General features: G+C 30.7%; 2 protein-coding genes across 2 annotated transcripts; one reads left to right on the top strand and one right to left on the bottom strand.

Moving 5' to 3' along the window:
* Nucleotides 1–2,169: 2,169 nt before the first annotated feature.
* LOC137832601 (acetolactate synthase 3, chloroplastic) lies at nt 2,170–4,532 on the bottom strand. Its single transcript, XM_068640845.1, has one exon. The coding sequence runs from the start codon at nt 4,401–4,403 to the stop codon at nt 2,457–2,459; it is 1,947 nt and encodes a 648-aa protein (XP_068496946.1). The 5' UTR covers nt 4,404–4,532; the 3' UTR covers nt 2,170–2,456.
* A 5,320-nt stretch (nt 4,533–9,852) lies between these two features.
* On the top strand, nt 9,853–11,779 carry LOC137832617 (CBS domain-containing protein CBSX5). Its single transcript, XM_068640866.2, has 2 exons — nt 9,853–10,387; nt 10,664–11,779. The coding sequence occupies exons 1-2, from the start codon at nt 10,032–10,034 to the stop codon at nt 11,466–11,468; spliced, it is 1,161 nt and encodes a 386-aa protein (XP_068496967.1). The 5' UTR covers nt 9,853–10,031; the 3' UTR covers nt 11,469–11,779.
* The last annotated feature ends 4,062 nt before the right edge of the window (nt 11,780–15,841 follow it).

Raw genomic sequence — 15,841 nt, 5'->3', positions numbered from 1 at the left:
CCTCGTAAGTGATACTATATTTTGAATGTTTCGATAAGAAGTTATCTGATAAGTCCAACAAATATTTGCTAAAATAGACTATAAACGACTCTGAAATCATAATAAAACATAGATTTTGAGTATAACTCAATATTATAGAATAATTTTTAAAATAAGATTTATATTGATTTATATATATTATAAAATATTTTTATTTTTAATTGAAGTAAGATAAGTAAAACATAAATATTTAGCAAGGTGGCAATGTGTTGGAAAGTGAATTGGAACAAATGAGGAAACAAAAGCAAATCTCTTATTGATACTCCTCCACTCATTTCTATGCTATCACAATCATCTCACTCAGCTGCTTCCACATCAGTTTTTGTCATCCACACATCCAAATACCTTTTTGTCTTCCTTCAATAACAACATTTAATAATACATTATTTCTGTCAAAGTGCCACTTACTACTTTATCTTCCTCACACAAATTTAAATATTATTTTTATTAATATTACTGTCTTTTTTAAATTTTAACACTTCATACTACTTTGGAAAATATTATTTAATACAATATTAAATTTTAAGATTTGTATTATTTTAACAAATTTCAATTTTACATGCCGCAAAAACTAAACCAATTGGCTTGATTTTTATTTTTATTTTAAAATTAAAAATTTATACATTATTATTATATAAAAGTAAAGCAGAACTATTGGTAATAAAAGTATTAATGTTATATTTTATACTTCCGTAAAATATATGATTTCATCGCCATAATAATGAATCAAATAATAATAACACTTGGTATATTTTTACGTTCAAGATCTATTAAAATTTAAAAAGGTCGGTGCATTAAGATGAAGTTAAAGATACAATCCATTATTTTTTTTAAGTATATTTGAGTTAATTAAATTTTTGTCAATTATTTATAGTACCGTTGAATTAATATTTTTGAAAAAATTAGAATCAATTAACATTGACGGAATAAAAATAAATAAAACACAAAATCATACTCATATAAACATAATTTTAAAAAATAATTTATTTATTTGTGATTTTTTTATTTATTTTATAGTTAAAATATTATTTTTTGAACTATGTTAAAACTAACTTTCTATACAAAATGCAGATTATGCCAATTTGTAAGAAAATAAAAATTCATTATAAAATAACTGTGTTTGCATTAAAAATCAAATTTCAACTTTTCACATTTCTAAAAATATTTAGGTAGAAAATTATTAATATATGTAAATATTTAAATTGCGAAATTCAAATAAATAAATTTAATATTCATAATTTTATAAAATATAATTATGACCATAATTTGTATTGAATTTAAATAATATTATTAATTATAAAATAATTTTTATAATAATAATATTAATTGTAAAATAATTTGTTATAATAATAAAATAAAATAAAATAAAAATAGAAACAAGTCCAAGAAGGTGAAATACAACCACAATCACATAATTGGAATAATAACTATCTCGGTAATTATTTTTCTTACATAATCGAGTATTAACTTTTTTTTTTTACGCAATCTATTATTTCATTAGTTATTTTTCATATATAATTAATTATCAACTATTTTTAGACACATAATTGATTATTTCAATAATTTTTTTATCACACCTAATCGATTATCTCAATAGTTCTTAGATCGATTATCAGTTGTTTTTCGCACATAATGGATTATGTTCTATATTTAATGTTGTAATCGATTATGTCTTCGTCTGTGTGGAAATGATGGCACAGCATGAAAAATGAAAACCAAAGTGCACCTACACACTCTGACTGAAGATGAAAAACAACGGTAAAAACATAATGGTGCACTGGCCAACATGGCTTTCCGCAGTTTTGGTTGTTGAATAAGGAAACCATTGAGCTTGAGCTCGTCCAAAAAACGACATAAGAACAAGTTAGAAGCTCTTAAAATGAACTCTACGTTTTGGTTAAAAAGCCACAAATGCAGGATCGTCAAGAAAGTCTTGGCAACTTGAGACACCATGAAGACAAAGGTGAATCTTGAAAGGAATCCATGATCGAGAGGAATATTAAACAAGCTGTAAAAACGTTGAGATATGGTTGTTGAATCGGTAGGTACATTCTCAATTTGTTACTGGTCTCATTAAAACAATTATCTCCCGAGACACTTCTAATCTTACTCAGAAAAACCAGTTCTGCATTGGTACAAAGAAAATTGCTACTAAATTTTTATTTCTAGTATTTTCCTCACTAAGTAACCATGAAATATATTTTCAATACAGTTTCCGTGACAATCAACCAACTAACTAAACTAAGGATAGATCAGATAAGATTTGCAAAAAGAATACTACTACCACTGATTATCAGTAGGGGATACATATAATAAGTAAAAGGAAGGAACCTTGTACGGAAAATTTCTTAGTCTTCAAACCCAATAGATTACTATAATTTTACAAAACCACCATGAAGATAAACTTGCTCAGGAATTCAGTTACTTTTCCTGCCATCACCCTCAGTTATCACGTCCTGGAAGGTTCCATTGCTAGGAATCATGGGCAAGACATGCTCTTGATGGGGCACAATGACATCAAGAAGATAGGGGCCAGGGGTGTCCAACATTTTCTGAATTGCCGCTTTAAGGTCTTCCTTCTTGGCCACACGAGCTGCTGGTATCCCACAAGCATCTGCAAACTTCAAGAAATTTGGAAATATGGCGCTTTCATTTGAGGGGTCTCCCAGATATGTATGACCTCTATTAGACTTGTAGAACCGATCCTCCCACTGAACAACCATACCCAAGTGCTGATTATTCAACAACAATATCTTAACTGGGAGCTTCTCCACTTTGATAGTGGCCAGCTCCTGAACATTCATGATAAAACTACCATCACCATCAATGTCAACCACAATCGCGCCCGGGTTAGCCACCGCCGCACCCATTGCAGCCGGCAATCCAAACCCCATGGCACCAAGACCACCAGAAGTTAACCACTGCCTAGGCCTCTTGTACTTGTAAAACTGAGCAGCCCACATTTGATGCTGCCCAACTCCAGTACTCACAATAGCCTCTCCATTAGTCAACTCATCAAGCACCTGTATAGCATACTGAGGAGAAATCTCTTCCTCAAAAGTCTTGTAACTCAAAGGAAACTTTCGTTTCTGCTCATTCAGCTCTTCTCTCCAACTTCTAAAATCAAGCTTCCCCTTAGCCCCTCTGCTCTCCAACACAAGATTAATCCCCTTCAACGCCAACTTTATATCCGCACAAACCGACACATGAGGCTGCTTGTTCTTCCCAATCTCAGCCGAATCAATATCAATGTGAACAATCTTAGCCCTGCTCGCAAAAGCCTCGAGCTTCCCAGTGACACGGTCATCAAACCTCACCCCAAAGGCAAGCAAAAGATCACTCCTATCCACAGCATAATTAGCATAAACAGTTCCATGCATCCCAAGCATCTGAAGAGAATTCTCATCAGCAATGGGATAAGCACCAAGGCCCATCAAAGTACTAGCAACAGGAACACCAGTGAGTTGAACAAAACGCCTCAGTTCCTCGCTAGAGTTCAAACAACCACCACCTACATACAAAACCGGTTTCTTCGCTTCAAAAAGCAATCTCACAATAAGCTCCAAATGCTTCTCATTGGGAGATTTAGGCAACCTAGACATGTAACCAGATAACCTAATCGGCTGATCCCAATTAGGAATGGCAAGCTGTTGCTGAATATCTTTAGGTATATCAATCAACACAGGGCCAGGTCTTCCTGAGGTGGCCAAGAAAAACGCTTCGTTGACGATCCTAGGGATGTCATCAACATCAAGAACAAGGTAATTGTGTTTTGTGATGGAACGTGTTACCTCAACGATGGGGGTTTCTTGGAAGGCGTCGGTGCCAATCATGCGGCGGGGGACCTGACCGGTGATGGCAACGAGGGGGACGCTGTCGAGGAGGGCGTCGGCCAGGCCGCTCACGAGGTTGGTGGCGCCGGGACCGGAGGTAGCGATGCAGACGCCGGGGAGGCCGGAGGATCGCGCATAGCCCTCAGCGGCGAACACACCGCCCTGCTCGTGGCGCGGGAGCACGTTGCGGATGGTGGCGGAGCGCGTGAGCGCCTGGTGGATCTCCATGGACGCGCCACCGGGGTAGGCAAAAACGTCAGTGACGCCCTGGCGCTCAAGCGCCTCCACGAGGATGTCGGCGCCCTTGCGGGGCTCCTCGAGGCCGAAGCGCGAGAGAAAGGGTTCGGCGGCGGTGGATTTGGCGGCGGCAGCATCGGAGATAGCGGGGGAGATTTGGAGAGAACGTCGTTGGGAGAGTAAGGCAGCGTTTGGGAGTGATGAAAATGGGAGGGCGAAACGGAGAAAGGGCTTTGGAGTGTGTGATGAAGGGAAGGCGGTGAACGCGGGTTTTGGAGCAGTTACTGCCTCCATTTTCCGATTGCAGAAAACTAAAAAAGGTATACGAAGCAAACAAACGCAGACCCTAAAGTAAGGATTAGAATGAATCTAGGAGTGGGATACCACACTTATAGTCTGCTTGTGGTTTATAACCATTATCTTAATTTAGTTTTTTTTGTACTCTACGTTTAAGTTAAATCGTTCTTTAATTTTATTCTTAATTTAGTTTTTTTATTCAAAATATTGGTCTATGTGCTACTAACACATGGACTATATATAATTGCATATAAAGATTTTAATACATCAAATGTTTTTTTCATATAATTTATTGGTATTTTGTGATATTTTGCTAATTTTTTTTCTCATTGTGACATTGGGATGGTCGTCATGAATGGTTGAAAAATCATAACAAATTCTTCTTATTTGATGTAGGTACAAAATGGACACTTGTGAAAGTAATAAGTATATAAAAGAAAATAAATCAAAATAGAATAATGATACCGATAATTTTTAACGTGAGAAAACCTTTTTAACTTGAGAAATAAAAATTCATGGAACCTAATTCAGAAAATGTCTACACTATAAAAGTAAGATTACAACACTTAATCTCGCTCAACAAGGATGGAATATAGAGTCTCTCTAGCATCTCACTAAGATTTTTAATCTCACACCATGGTGGATATCTATTCTCTCATTTCTCTCTATGTTGTTTTCTCCCTTACTTGTCTTTCTCTTCCACAAGGGTTCTCTTTATATAAAGAATAAGATAGAGGTTTCTTCATAAAAAGATAATGGATAATTAATAACTGTCTCATTTTCAATATACCTTGAAAATACTATCTTCAACTTTCTAGGTTAAGCTTCAAAGTCTTCAAAGAGATATAATTCCAAGACATTGGAATGATCGTCGTTGAATACACTCAATGAATCAATTACCAATATTCATTGGTTATGATCTCCGACTAAATTAAGAAGGGATTCTCAACATGAACATTACCCAATTAGAATAAATGTTGTTTGTAAGATGATATTTTACAGTAGTTGAGGCTCCATTGTTAATAAATTACACCATAGAAGTTTAATTTTGTAAAATATCATTAAACAAAGGCAATTGATATAATATATTAACATAAGTTGAATGGAGTTTCAAGATATATATGTCAAATGTACAAGTTTTCATAAAGAGACAATTTCAAGTATTATTCTGAGTTTGTGACATTACCTCTACAATATTAACCATTGTATGCGTACAATACAATAGATTAAATATAACATACCTAAACACTTGCATATATCTTAAGTTTATGGTATGCAATTTATGTCGATAATATTTTGCCTTCAACCACACCATTTACAAAAAAAAATAAAAATAAACATTGAATGGTGTATATTCTTCGATTGGAAAGTATTCATGTTAAAATAAAGATAGTAGAATAATTTATTTAATTTGGAAATATAAATTTGTGATAAGTAATAACAATATTTTGAAGTAACAAATACTTTTTATTTCAAAGACTCGTCAAAACTGTTGTATTATACTCTTTACTAAATCTTTGTAAGTATTTACTGTGTTATTTTTAAGTGATTTTTTAATAGATTTGGTTGAGAAGTGAACTTTAAATATAACTCAGCCTTATAAAAATTCAGTTTATAAGCTAGGGTTTGCATTTTCTTATATACTATGAAATAGTCTTATTTCTAATCGATGTAAAATTTGGATGGTCCGTGAGTGACATGGTAAGCCCAACAACAAATTTTCGTTATGATAAATTTTAAATGACAATGATACTATATTAAAAATATAAACTAACTCATCACATATAAATATATAACAATATCTCATAATATTTAATAACATATCTGAATCAAAATTTGAATCCATTTGATAAGTAAATAAAGACAAAATAAATTCAGACAAAGGAAGCATTTGATAATTTTTTTTTTAAAAAAAACTGAAATAATTTTGCTAATTATATTTATTTGAATTAATAAAAAATTGGAATGGGATAGGAAATTTTAATTCTGAGGTTAAAAATGATAAAAGAAGAATGAGGTTTAGTTTTGAGTGACATTATATTGTTTCTTTCTTTGTGATAATTATCTTTTCCTTTTTTTGATGTGTGAATCCGTGTGTGGCAATAAATATTAGGAGAATGATTGGGCAAGAAAGTGAGGCACAGCCATATTTGAGCATACAAACACTAAATTGGTTCTGTAAGATTCCCTGGTCCCAACCCAATTCCTGTGCCCTTTATAAAAACACGTGACCAATCTCCACAATTCCCACACACCACACAAAACAGACCAACCAAACCATACTAAACAATAGATATTTTTATTTCTTCACTTTCATGCTTTTACGTATAATTCCAACACCCACCTAACAATTCAAGGAAAAAAAAACAATCTTCTGCATCTTACTATTTCCACAAACGTAATTTTATAGTTTTTACAACTTAACTTACAAAACCTTTTACCTAACTGTAATAAAATATAATTTAAGGAATTCCACAGGAATATAATTTTTTTAAAACATGTGGTGGTTGCCAAGTATGAAAATTGCATGGATTAAAGTGTAGGGTTGAGTTATTGTCTTAATTTTAGTTGAACCACACTTTTGAAATCCAAGAACAATGTTGTTGCTTGTGCCTGTGGGGTGGAGTTTTGTTCTTTATGATCATAGCAAAACAATTTTGTGCTACCAAGTGGGTTGGCTCTTTTTTACCATTGCTTAAATTTTACATTGTGTGGTTTATAGAAAGTTTCTTGTTTCTTCCTTAGTTTTAACATTTTTGTTTAACTTACTAAACAAAATCATACTTAACAAACAACTCTCTTTTTTCAAAATAATTTTAGATGTTATCCTCGTAAACCTTTTCACATAGCTTTCCTTCAAATGTCGTTAACTTCTATAGGATTTTATTGGTCAGACAAAAACACAGCCTGGGATTTTCAGAGCATCATTATCCACACGTTTTTTCGGAACGACATTAATGACCAAAAAAATTCTATATATTACTACTCTTAAATAAATGTTTTTATATCAGGAATATTTTCAAATCAAACGTATAAAATGACGTAATTCTTTAATATTTGCAATACTAATAGTACTACTCTAAATGTATTATTAGTTAGAAATCATAAATGATTTTTCAAAAGATCGCAATAGTATTGTGTTAAAAATCTTGGTGTATTTATTTATAAATAAATGCTTTACTTTCAATATCTTAAAGAGTGTTCTAATGACAAAAGTAGCAACAACATAATGAAAAACAAATGGCATTAGCTTTGAACTACGTAGTATAGACACATTTGTAGTTTTCTTTTTGGATTTTAATTGGAAAGAACAACTCATAAATATAGGTCATAAGTATATTGTAGGACTAGTAATCTATAATTAGTAACAACATAATCTAACATTGAAGGAAGCATGGTATCCAGAAAACGACACAATGAGCTAGTCGTTTTTATAACACTACTAAAATAATTAATGTCCCTGTAATAGATATTCAATTTTTAGAGTTATTGTAATCAAGTCAGTGCACCCTTTTAAATTAAAAACAAATAGTTAACTTGTTAAATTTAAGGTCAAATTTTTTAATGTTGTTTCTATTTCTTGCAAAAATATTTATTTTATTAAACTTTATCTACGTCGAGTCAGAGATTAATATAATACAAAAGCTTGAAAAGATCGTGCTAATCGACAAAAAAAAAAATATAGTTCTTACGAGACTTCATAGAATAGAAAATTAGAACACTTATAATTTGAATGATAATTTTATATGAACTGTCAAATGATGAGGCAGATTCAAGAAGAAAATATATGCTTTGGGTGATTTATTCGAATTGATGAACAAAATATCTTTTAAGTAACAACTTGGTATATTTATATTGGTGTTAAAAATGGGGTAGCGGTATTAAAATTAAACGCATAAATTCCCGAAGAGTTTTATAAACACAAGTTGAAAATATGTGAACAATAATACAGACAAATGTTTAGAATACATTGTGAATTCAATGCACCATAACAAATTTCAGAGAGCTAAATTGTGAAGAAAACATTTTTACTTTCATACTAAAAGTACTTTTAGATTCTTTTGAACTTAATAAAGTACACACTTGTATATTTCCTTAATCTGAAAAAGTGGTTCCTCAACTTTTTTTTGATGATGACACAAGTGTTCTTCATTCTTCACCAAGCTAAATGTCACTTGATAATTTATTTTAAAAATATTAAAATAAAATTAAAAAATAAGGACTCTTAAAAGTTTTTAAAAAAATGTTTCTTGTGGAAGAAAAAATCTTAAAAGGTTGCTATGGAATAAAAATTGTCATTAATTAACGGTTATAAAAAATTCTATCATTTAATGTGAAAACAAATACTATCTTTTGAGATTACTGTTCTAATTTATTTAATAAAAATGAATTTTCATTTTAGCTTATATTTAATTGTTTTTAAATTTTGCACTGAACGTGTTTTTAAAATATTATCTACAGAGAAATTTAGAAAAAAATCAACCTTTACGTTAAAAAGTAAATTCAGAAAAAAATTTACGAAATACTTGTCTAACTGTTTAGGAAAAAAAATTATGGAAGCATATTCATTGTAATAATGAAATTATTGTATTAATGAAACTATAAATAATGGATCAATTGCATGCTTGAATCTGAATTAGGAAATTTTATTTTAAACTTAAGGACAACTTTTTTTTATACCACAAATACAGTAAAGTACATATACTTTTACAGCTTCTTATAATAACATAGTAATATTTTAAATTAAAAATAAAATAAAAATCATTAAAATATTAATTTATTAGAATGTTAGGTGCATATTTTTATTATAAATGGTGTAAATATTTCAGCATCTAAATTTAACGTTAAAGAGCTGACGTTGACCAGACCGACACGCCATACATGGTACCACTGTGATGGTTTACAGAAGGTGGATGTGGATGGTGGGGGTAATAAATTATTATTATTATTATTATTATTATTATTATTATTATTATTATTATTATTATTATTATTGTAGTAAAGTAATAATAGACTTCGAAAACCCAAAATGGGGAAAAAATAATGGAGATAAATAAGAGAGGTAGTTGTAATAAGCGACGCCCAAAAACGACACAGGATTGGTTCCGTCATTCTCTCCTAATTAACCATTCTTCGTCATTCCTTTCGTCGCAATTTTAATTACCAACGTCCTTTCATTTTTTGAGAACTGCTGCTATCAATTTATATTTTTTACATTAAACAATTTTTTTATGAATTTACTTTTGAGTAATTTAATCTTACAATAGCTACATGATTTTTGCATATTTCTTAATAATAAATTTACCTATGATATATAAAGGGAAATTAAGAAAAATATATATATAAATGGTTGAAGTGACATTAGAATTGGGGGGGCTGAGATAATGGTGCGTTGGGGCCACATCTCGAACCCTACATTAGACGTAGTATGGATGCGTGCATTACCGGGTATTCCGGTAATAATCTCCCTATAAATATGACAAAGTCTCCCCTGGTTCTGGGCCAGAAGGAAAGAACTCTCTCTCTCTCTCTCTCTCTTCCCACAATTCTCGATCTCCAAAAATCTCTCTCCCTCTCTATTTCTCTCTCCCTTCCTCAGCTTAGTTAATTGTTCTTGGACTGTGTATGGCAGCTAGATTGTCAAGGCATGAGTTATCCGATCTCTGTCTTGGGAAACCGCCTCTCAGGTCCCTCTCCGTCAACGACACCGTAGCCGACGCCCTCGCCGCCCTCAAAAAGATCGACGACAACTACGTCACCGTCTGGAACTGCCACCACTCCTTCATACGGAAACAACAAACCGCCATTTCCAAATGCACCACCTGCGCCTGCATCGGTAAGGTTTGCATGGTCGACATCATCTGCTTCCTCTCCAAACCCCAAAACCTCTCCTCCCCTTCCGCCGCCCTTCATTCCCCTCTCTCCGCCCTCATCCACCAAACCTCCCCCCTCCTCGTCCGCCACCTTCCGCCCACTGCCAGGTATTACTTCCCCTTTTATTTTTCTTTGACTTGGTATTATTCAACAAAACCTAACCTTCCACGCTTTTTATTGACTTCTTTATAACTCAACAACACTTGTTAATTATAATTCTTGATTTCTTTTTTTTTCTCTTATCTACTATTAATTAATAACTGTGCTACTATTTAACGTGGTTTTCTTTTTCACCTTTCACAAACACGAAGTTAAATTCGAATTTTCTGTCTGGTTCTTTTTTCGATGGATAATATGAAATGATGTAAAAGTGTTGGTTGCAGTTTGGTGGAGGCTATAGATGTTATGCACGAAGGGGTGCAGAACCTGGTGATACCAATACAAAACCTGTTCGAATGTTTTGACTCAAACACTCTGCGCCACAATAACAACAGCACCTATTGTTGGATCACCCAAGAGGACGTCTTCCGATTCCTCCTGAACTCGATTGGGGTGTTTTCCCCAACACCAGCCAACCCCATCAACACCTTAGGCATCATCGACACGCAAAACCTCTTTGCAGTGTGCTACGACGACCCTGCATCCTCTGCTTTGGACCTCTTGTCCTTGTCCCTCATATACCAGAGCTCCGTCGCCATTGTCGACCCCAACGGAAAATTCGTCGGCGAAATCTCGCCATATAGGCTCAACTCCTGCGACGAGGGCGTCGTGCCCGCCATGGCAACGCTCTCCGCCGGCGACTTCACCTCCTACATCGACTGCGGCGGCCCACCGGAGGACTTGGTGCAGCTGGTGAAGGAGAGGGTGGAGGAGAAGAACTTGTTGGAGCTGCTCCACGACGAAACGGGTCTTTCTTCATGGTCTTCTTTTTCTTCTAGTTGTTCCTCGGACGAAGAATCTTGCTCCGGAAAGAATTGGAAGCTTGGAGGGTACTCTGGGAGGGTGGGGAGAAGGTCTGAGGCGATCGTGTGCTACCGGTGGAGCTCTCTGGTGGCGGTGATGATTCAGGCTCTGGCCCATCGTGTGAGTTACGTGTGGGTTGTGGAAGAAGATGGAACCTTGACGGGCATTGTTACATTCCAAGGAATGTTGAAGGTTTTCAGAGACCACTTGAAATCCATGTGCTAACAGTTACTACAGTACATACACGATGATGCAAATACCCTGTGCTATATTACCTCAGCTAATTTGTTGTTATAAGAACCAAGAATAAAACATAAACTAGGTAGCATGGATCTGTGTTTATGCCCAGATTAATCCAAGAGAGATGTTACTTGTATAATATTTGTACAACAATTTCCATAGCCATGAGAATGAGAGAGAAAGGGAGAAAAGAGAGAGAGATCTGAGATTTCATCTATCATGAGAGAGAGAGAGAGAGGGGAAATGATCTTTGTGTTGCCATCACATCTCAATCAGTTTTGCTCTTTTTTTGTCTACTTCTCTTCTTTTTTTTTACCAAAATACTGAAATTTTGTTTTGAAATTATTGCAATTTTTTTTTAAATTATGAAAATACTTAAAAATACGAATTATATTTATATTAAAAAAAACTAATTTTAATTACTTTGTACTATTTCCATATTTTTTTATTTTTTTATTTATATATAATTATGTTTAATATTGAAAATTAAATAAAAGATATTATATGTATCATTTATATATTTAATAAAATTTATTAAAATTAAATTCATTAATTAAATATAAAAATAAGAAATAATATATTTTAATAATTTTAATGTCAGTAACAATGTTATATATGAATAAATACAAATATATATGATTGTATATTTTTTTTTAATAATTTTTTTACTTACATGAGAATAAATAAATGAATAAACCCTTTTTCATTTTTATTTTTATGAATTCTCCTGTAAGTTTTATTTTACCTTCTCAATTAATAATTTCTACACTTTCGAATCAGCTCCTTTAGATTTGATTTTCATATTATAGAATTAAAAAAATAAAAGTGAATAAAAAAATGACAGGAATATCCAAGATAATAATAAAATAACAAAAAACATTTTATTATATATTTATAAAATAATAAAATAAAATATTAATATAAAAATAAAATAGAAAAATAAATTTCTACACCAAAATAACAGTCACGATAAGAATCCTCTTTATTTATATTATATATTAATAACTATTATTAATATTAGAATGCTTATTGTAATAATAAGATGAAGTTAGTAGATCCTACTGACTTAATTGGATAAGAAAACTTATTAAAAGAGAGCTTTAAATTCAGATAAATCTTTATACATTTATAAATGACAATCTTGAACAAAAATCTGTTTTTAAAAACAATGCGGAAATACGTATAGTTGATGGGCACTATTTTATGCCAATTCAAATAAGAACTTTAAAATTTCTTCAAAACTAATCATGTTCCATAATTGAATAATAATGTGATTTTTTTGGGTATTAACTAATGCTCTTATGGCCTTTTTTAGTCGTGTGAGAATAAAAAATAGATAAAAGAAAATGGTGAAAATAATAAATTTTATGAATTTGTTTTAAAATGGTTTAAAATATTGAAAAAAACCTAAAATAATTTAGTTTAATGAAGAACAAAAAAACGAAACAACATGAATAGTAAAATATTTATTTGTCCTGAGTAAATAAATAAATGGCCACAAACGTAGCTCTCTACTTTATTTGCATGGGATGGATTAGAGGAGACATATGTTAGTGAGTTTGTTTAAGTAATTTGTTGCACTGGAAACCTTCCTGCAACTATCTCCTTCACTTTTCCCAAAATAAATCAATTTTTCCCTTTTTTACAACATTTACGTAAATGCTGTCTTAAAAATATTACGTCATCTAGAGAAAATAATTGACAAAGTGAGAAGAGTTAAGACTGTTATATTACTTAATTAAAATAATTTTATTCATCATTACAAATGTCTGTACTCTATAACAAAAAAAAAAACTAGCAAATTTATCCTATGTCATAATGTGATATCGAATCGCAGTGTAACTTTTATTTTCTTCATTAAAATTTGCTTAACTTGAAAATAATATTAACAAAAATATTATTGTTCTTGAATCGGTTAAGAATAAGTGAACGATTGTCTTTCTTTTTTGTCGGTCGGTCTTCTACTATCTCCTCTCTTCTTAAAATAATTTCATAATTTTTTTTCCGTTTCTCGTCTTTGTAGACTCTAAGCTCGATTGATACTTACAAAATACTCTGATGCTTAAGTAAGATCTCGAAGTTCGATGTAATCAATATGTGATGATGACGTACCTTTTGCTTAAACCGTGTGACTATTTATATGATTATCACGGACCATTTGTTATTGAGTCGGATTAAGATTTTGATCATAGTTAATAGTGTATTGCCTAATGCTTACTAGTTTGATTTTGTTAATCTTCTTTTAAGCTTAATAATTTTGATCGTGTCAGTAGACACTAGGATCTCTATCAGTCGTCTAACTCAGCACATTTATATTATTTTCATTTTGCATTCAAAAGTTTGTATATAAAAAAGAAAAACTACTAAATAATAAAAATTATTTCATTCATTTTCTCAAATTTCTAAAATACAAATACAGTAAGGGTCTTGTAGTCAATAGAAAAAGTTGAAAATAATAAATTTGATTGATGTTTGAATCAGGAAAACGCAGACAAGCTGAGGAAGAAAGGTAGCCTTTGAAGATCTACATTATTGCATATATTTGTATGATAAAAGTTGAAAGGATTTTTTCTCACTTAGGCTTGTTACCACAAAATATGAAAAAACTATACAATATTCAATATTTGGGTACTTTTATTTCATTAACAAAACAATGACGTGATAGAGTTTTATGTTCTATGTTTGGACATTATGTGCATTGATTTTATCTTTAGGTCACATACACACATTTTACAGAATGAGACACTTTATGATCCACAATTCTTCCAATAATTTTATTTATTTATTTTTTTCACACTTTTTATTTGAGGAAAACTTGTCATTTTCAATGCCACCTAATCAAAAGTAATTGTATTAATTCAAAATGTCTTTCTCAAGGAATTCAATATTTTTCATATATTTCTAATTACTGCTATTACCTCCATTTTTATCCTTCTTTCAATGTTTTTTTAGGAAAAAAGTAAAATATCTAATCAAACTTTCTTGATTCTAATTAATATTTTATAAAAATTAATTACGTTTTTCTTATTTATATCCCACAGTAAATTGTTTATAAAAAATAAAATAGAAAATATTTTCCCACAAATAAAATGATCTCATATATAAAACTATTTTTTTACAAAACTTCACATCTCTCTCAACACACAAAAAATAAATATTTTACTTAGTTTCTATAAAATTTCATTTTAATTGATAAACGTGTTTTTTATTTATTTATTATGAAATTCATCGATAAAATATAACTATTTTTTCATTGAATTATTTAAAAATATAACTTATACTCGTTGGTTAAAATATTATTCCTTGAGTCATAAGTAGTGGTATTATGTATAATCATCAATTAAATAAATTGATTTTATGAATATAAAAAAAATGATATATTATTGATATGAACTAATTTATTATTTACATTTATCTTGTTGAGTTATTGAATATATAACTCCACACTGTTTTCTCCTTTTCCTAAACCACAAACCTAACCCCTTTTTAAGGTTTTCTTCAAGAAAGTGAATATTGTTTCCTTTCGAAATTGAGAAAAATATCCACATAGAAAAAAAAAAATACTAGCAACACGTTTTTACACATATTGTTTGAAATACTATTTATTATTATTAATTTAAATTCATTAAAAAATATAAAGTTTTGTAGATTTTTACGTTTTATTTGATGAATATTATTTATATTTTTAATAGTTTTTATTCAATAGAAAAAAATCTATTTGCAGCACTCTTCACGTTGAAAATACCCAAAGTAGCCGAGAAAAATCATAAAACAATATTTGATTAATATGATAAAATTGAACAAAACTAAGTATATGACGTATGCATTTTAGTTTCACAAAAAAAGTGGAAAAAAAATATTGAAACATTATTTAAGAGTTTTTTATAATTAAAAAGTAGAAGCATTGTTTATGAGATAAAAAAATTATAATTAAAATGTAAAAGTATATTTTAATCTTTTTCTATTAGTAGTTGGGATGTAAGAAGCAAAAACCGACTTATTGTTGTCAATGACTGTTTGAGCCCATATAGACTTTCATATAAGAGGAATTGGACTTAGCCACTGGCCCATATTTTTATCTTTTTAAAAGACAAATATTTTTTTGGTCTATGATAAAAAAAATTGTTATAAAAAATAAATAAAAAGTTTACTTTTATAACTCAGGAGGTTATTTAAATATAATTTACTAAATTCATGTATTTTAACATATTTTAATAAAGATGTCTATGACTCCTTTAATGAAGATATCCTAATAAAATTATCAATCATGTAGAAGCTATAAATGTAAAAAATGTTAGAAAATAAAATTAAATATTCCCTTTTTATTCTTATATTAATATTTTTTTTTGGTTGATTAG

The sequence above is a fragment of the Phaseolus vulgaris genome, chromosome 6 (assembly GCF_051622355.1).
Source record: "Phaseolus vulgaris cultivar YP4 chromosome 6, ASM5162235v1, whole genome shotgun sequence".
Taxonomy (NCBI): domain Eukaryota; kingdom Viridiplantae; phylum Streptophyta; class Magnoliopsida; order Fabales; family Fabaceae; genus Phaseolus; species Phaseolus vulgaris.
Note: the sequence above shows the minus strand (reverse complement) of the source record. Positions and strands in the feature narration are given on the sequence as shown.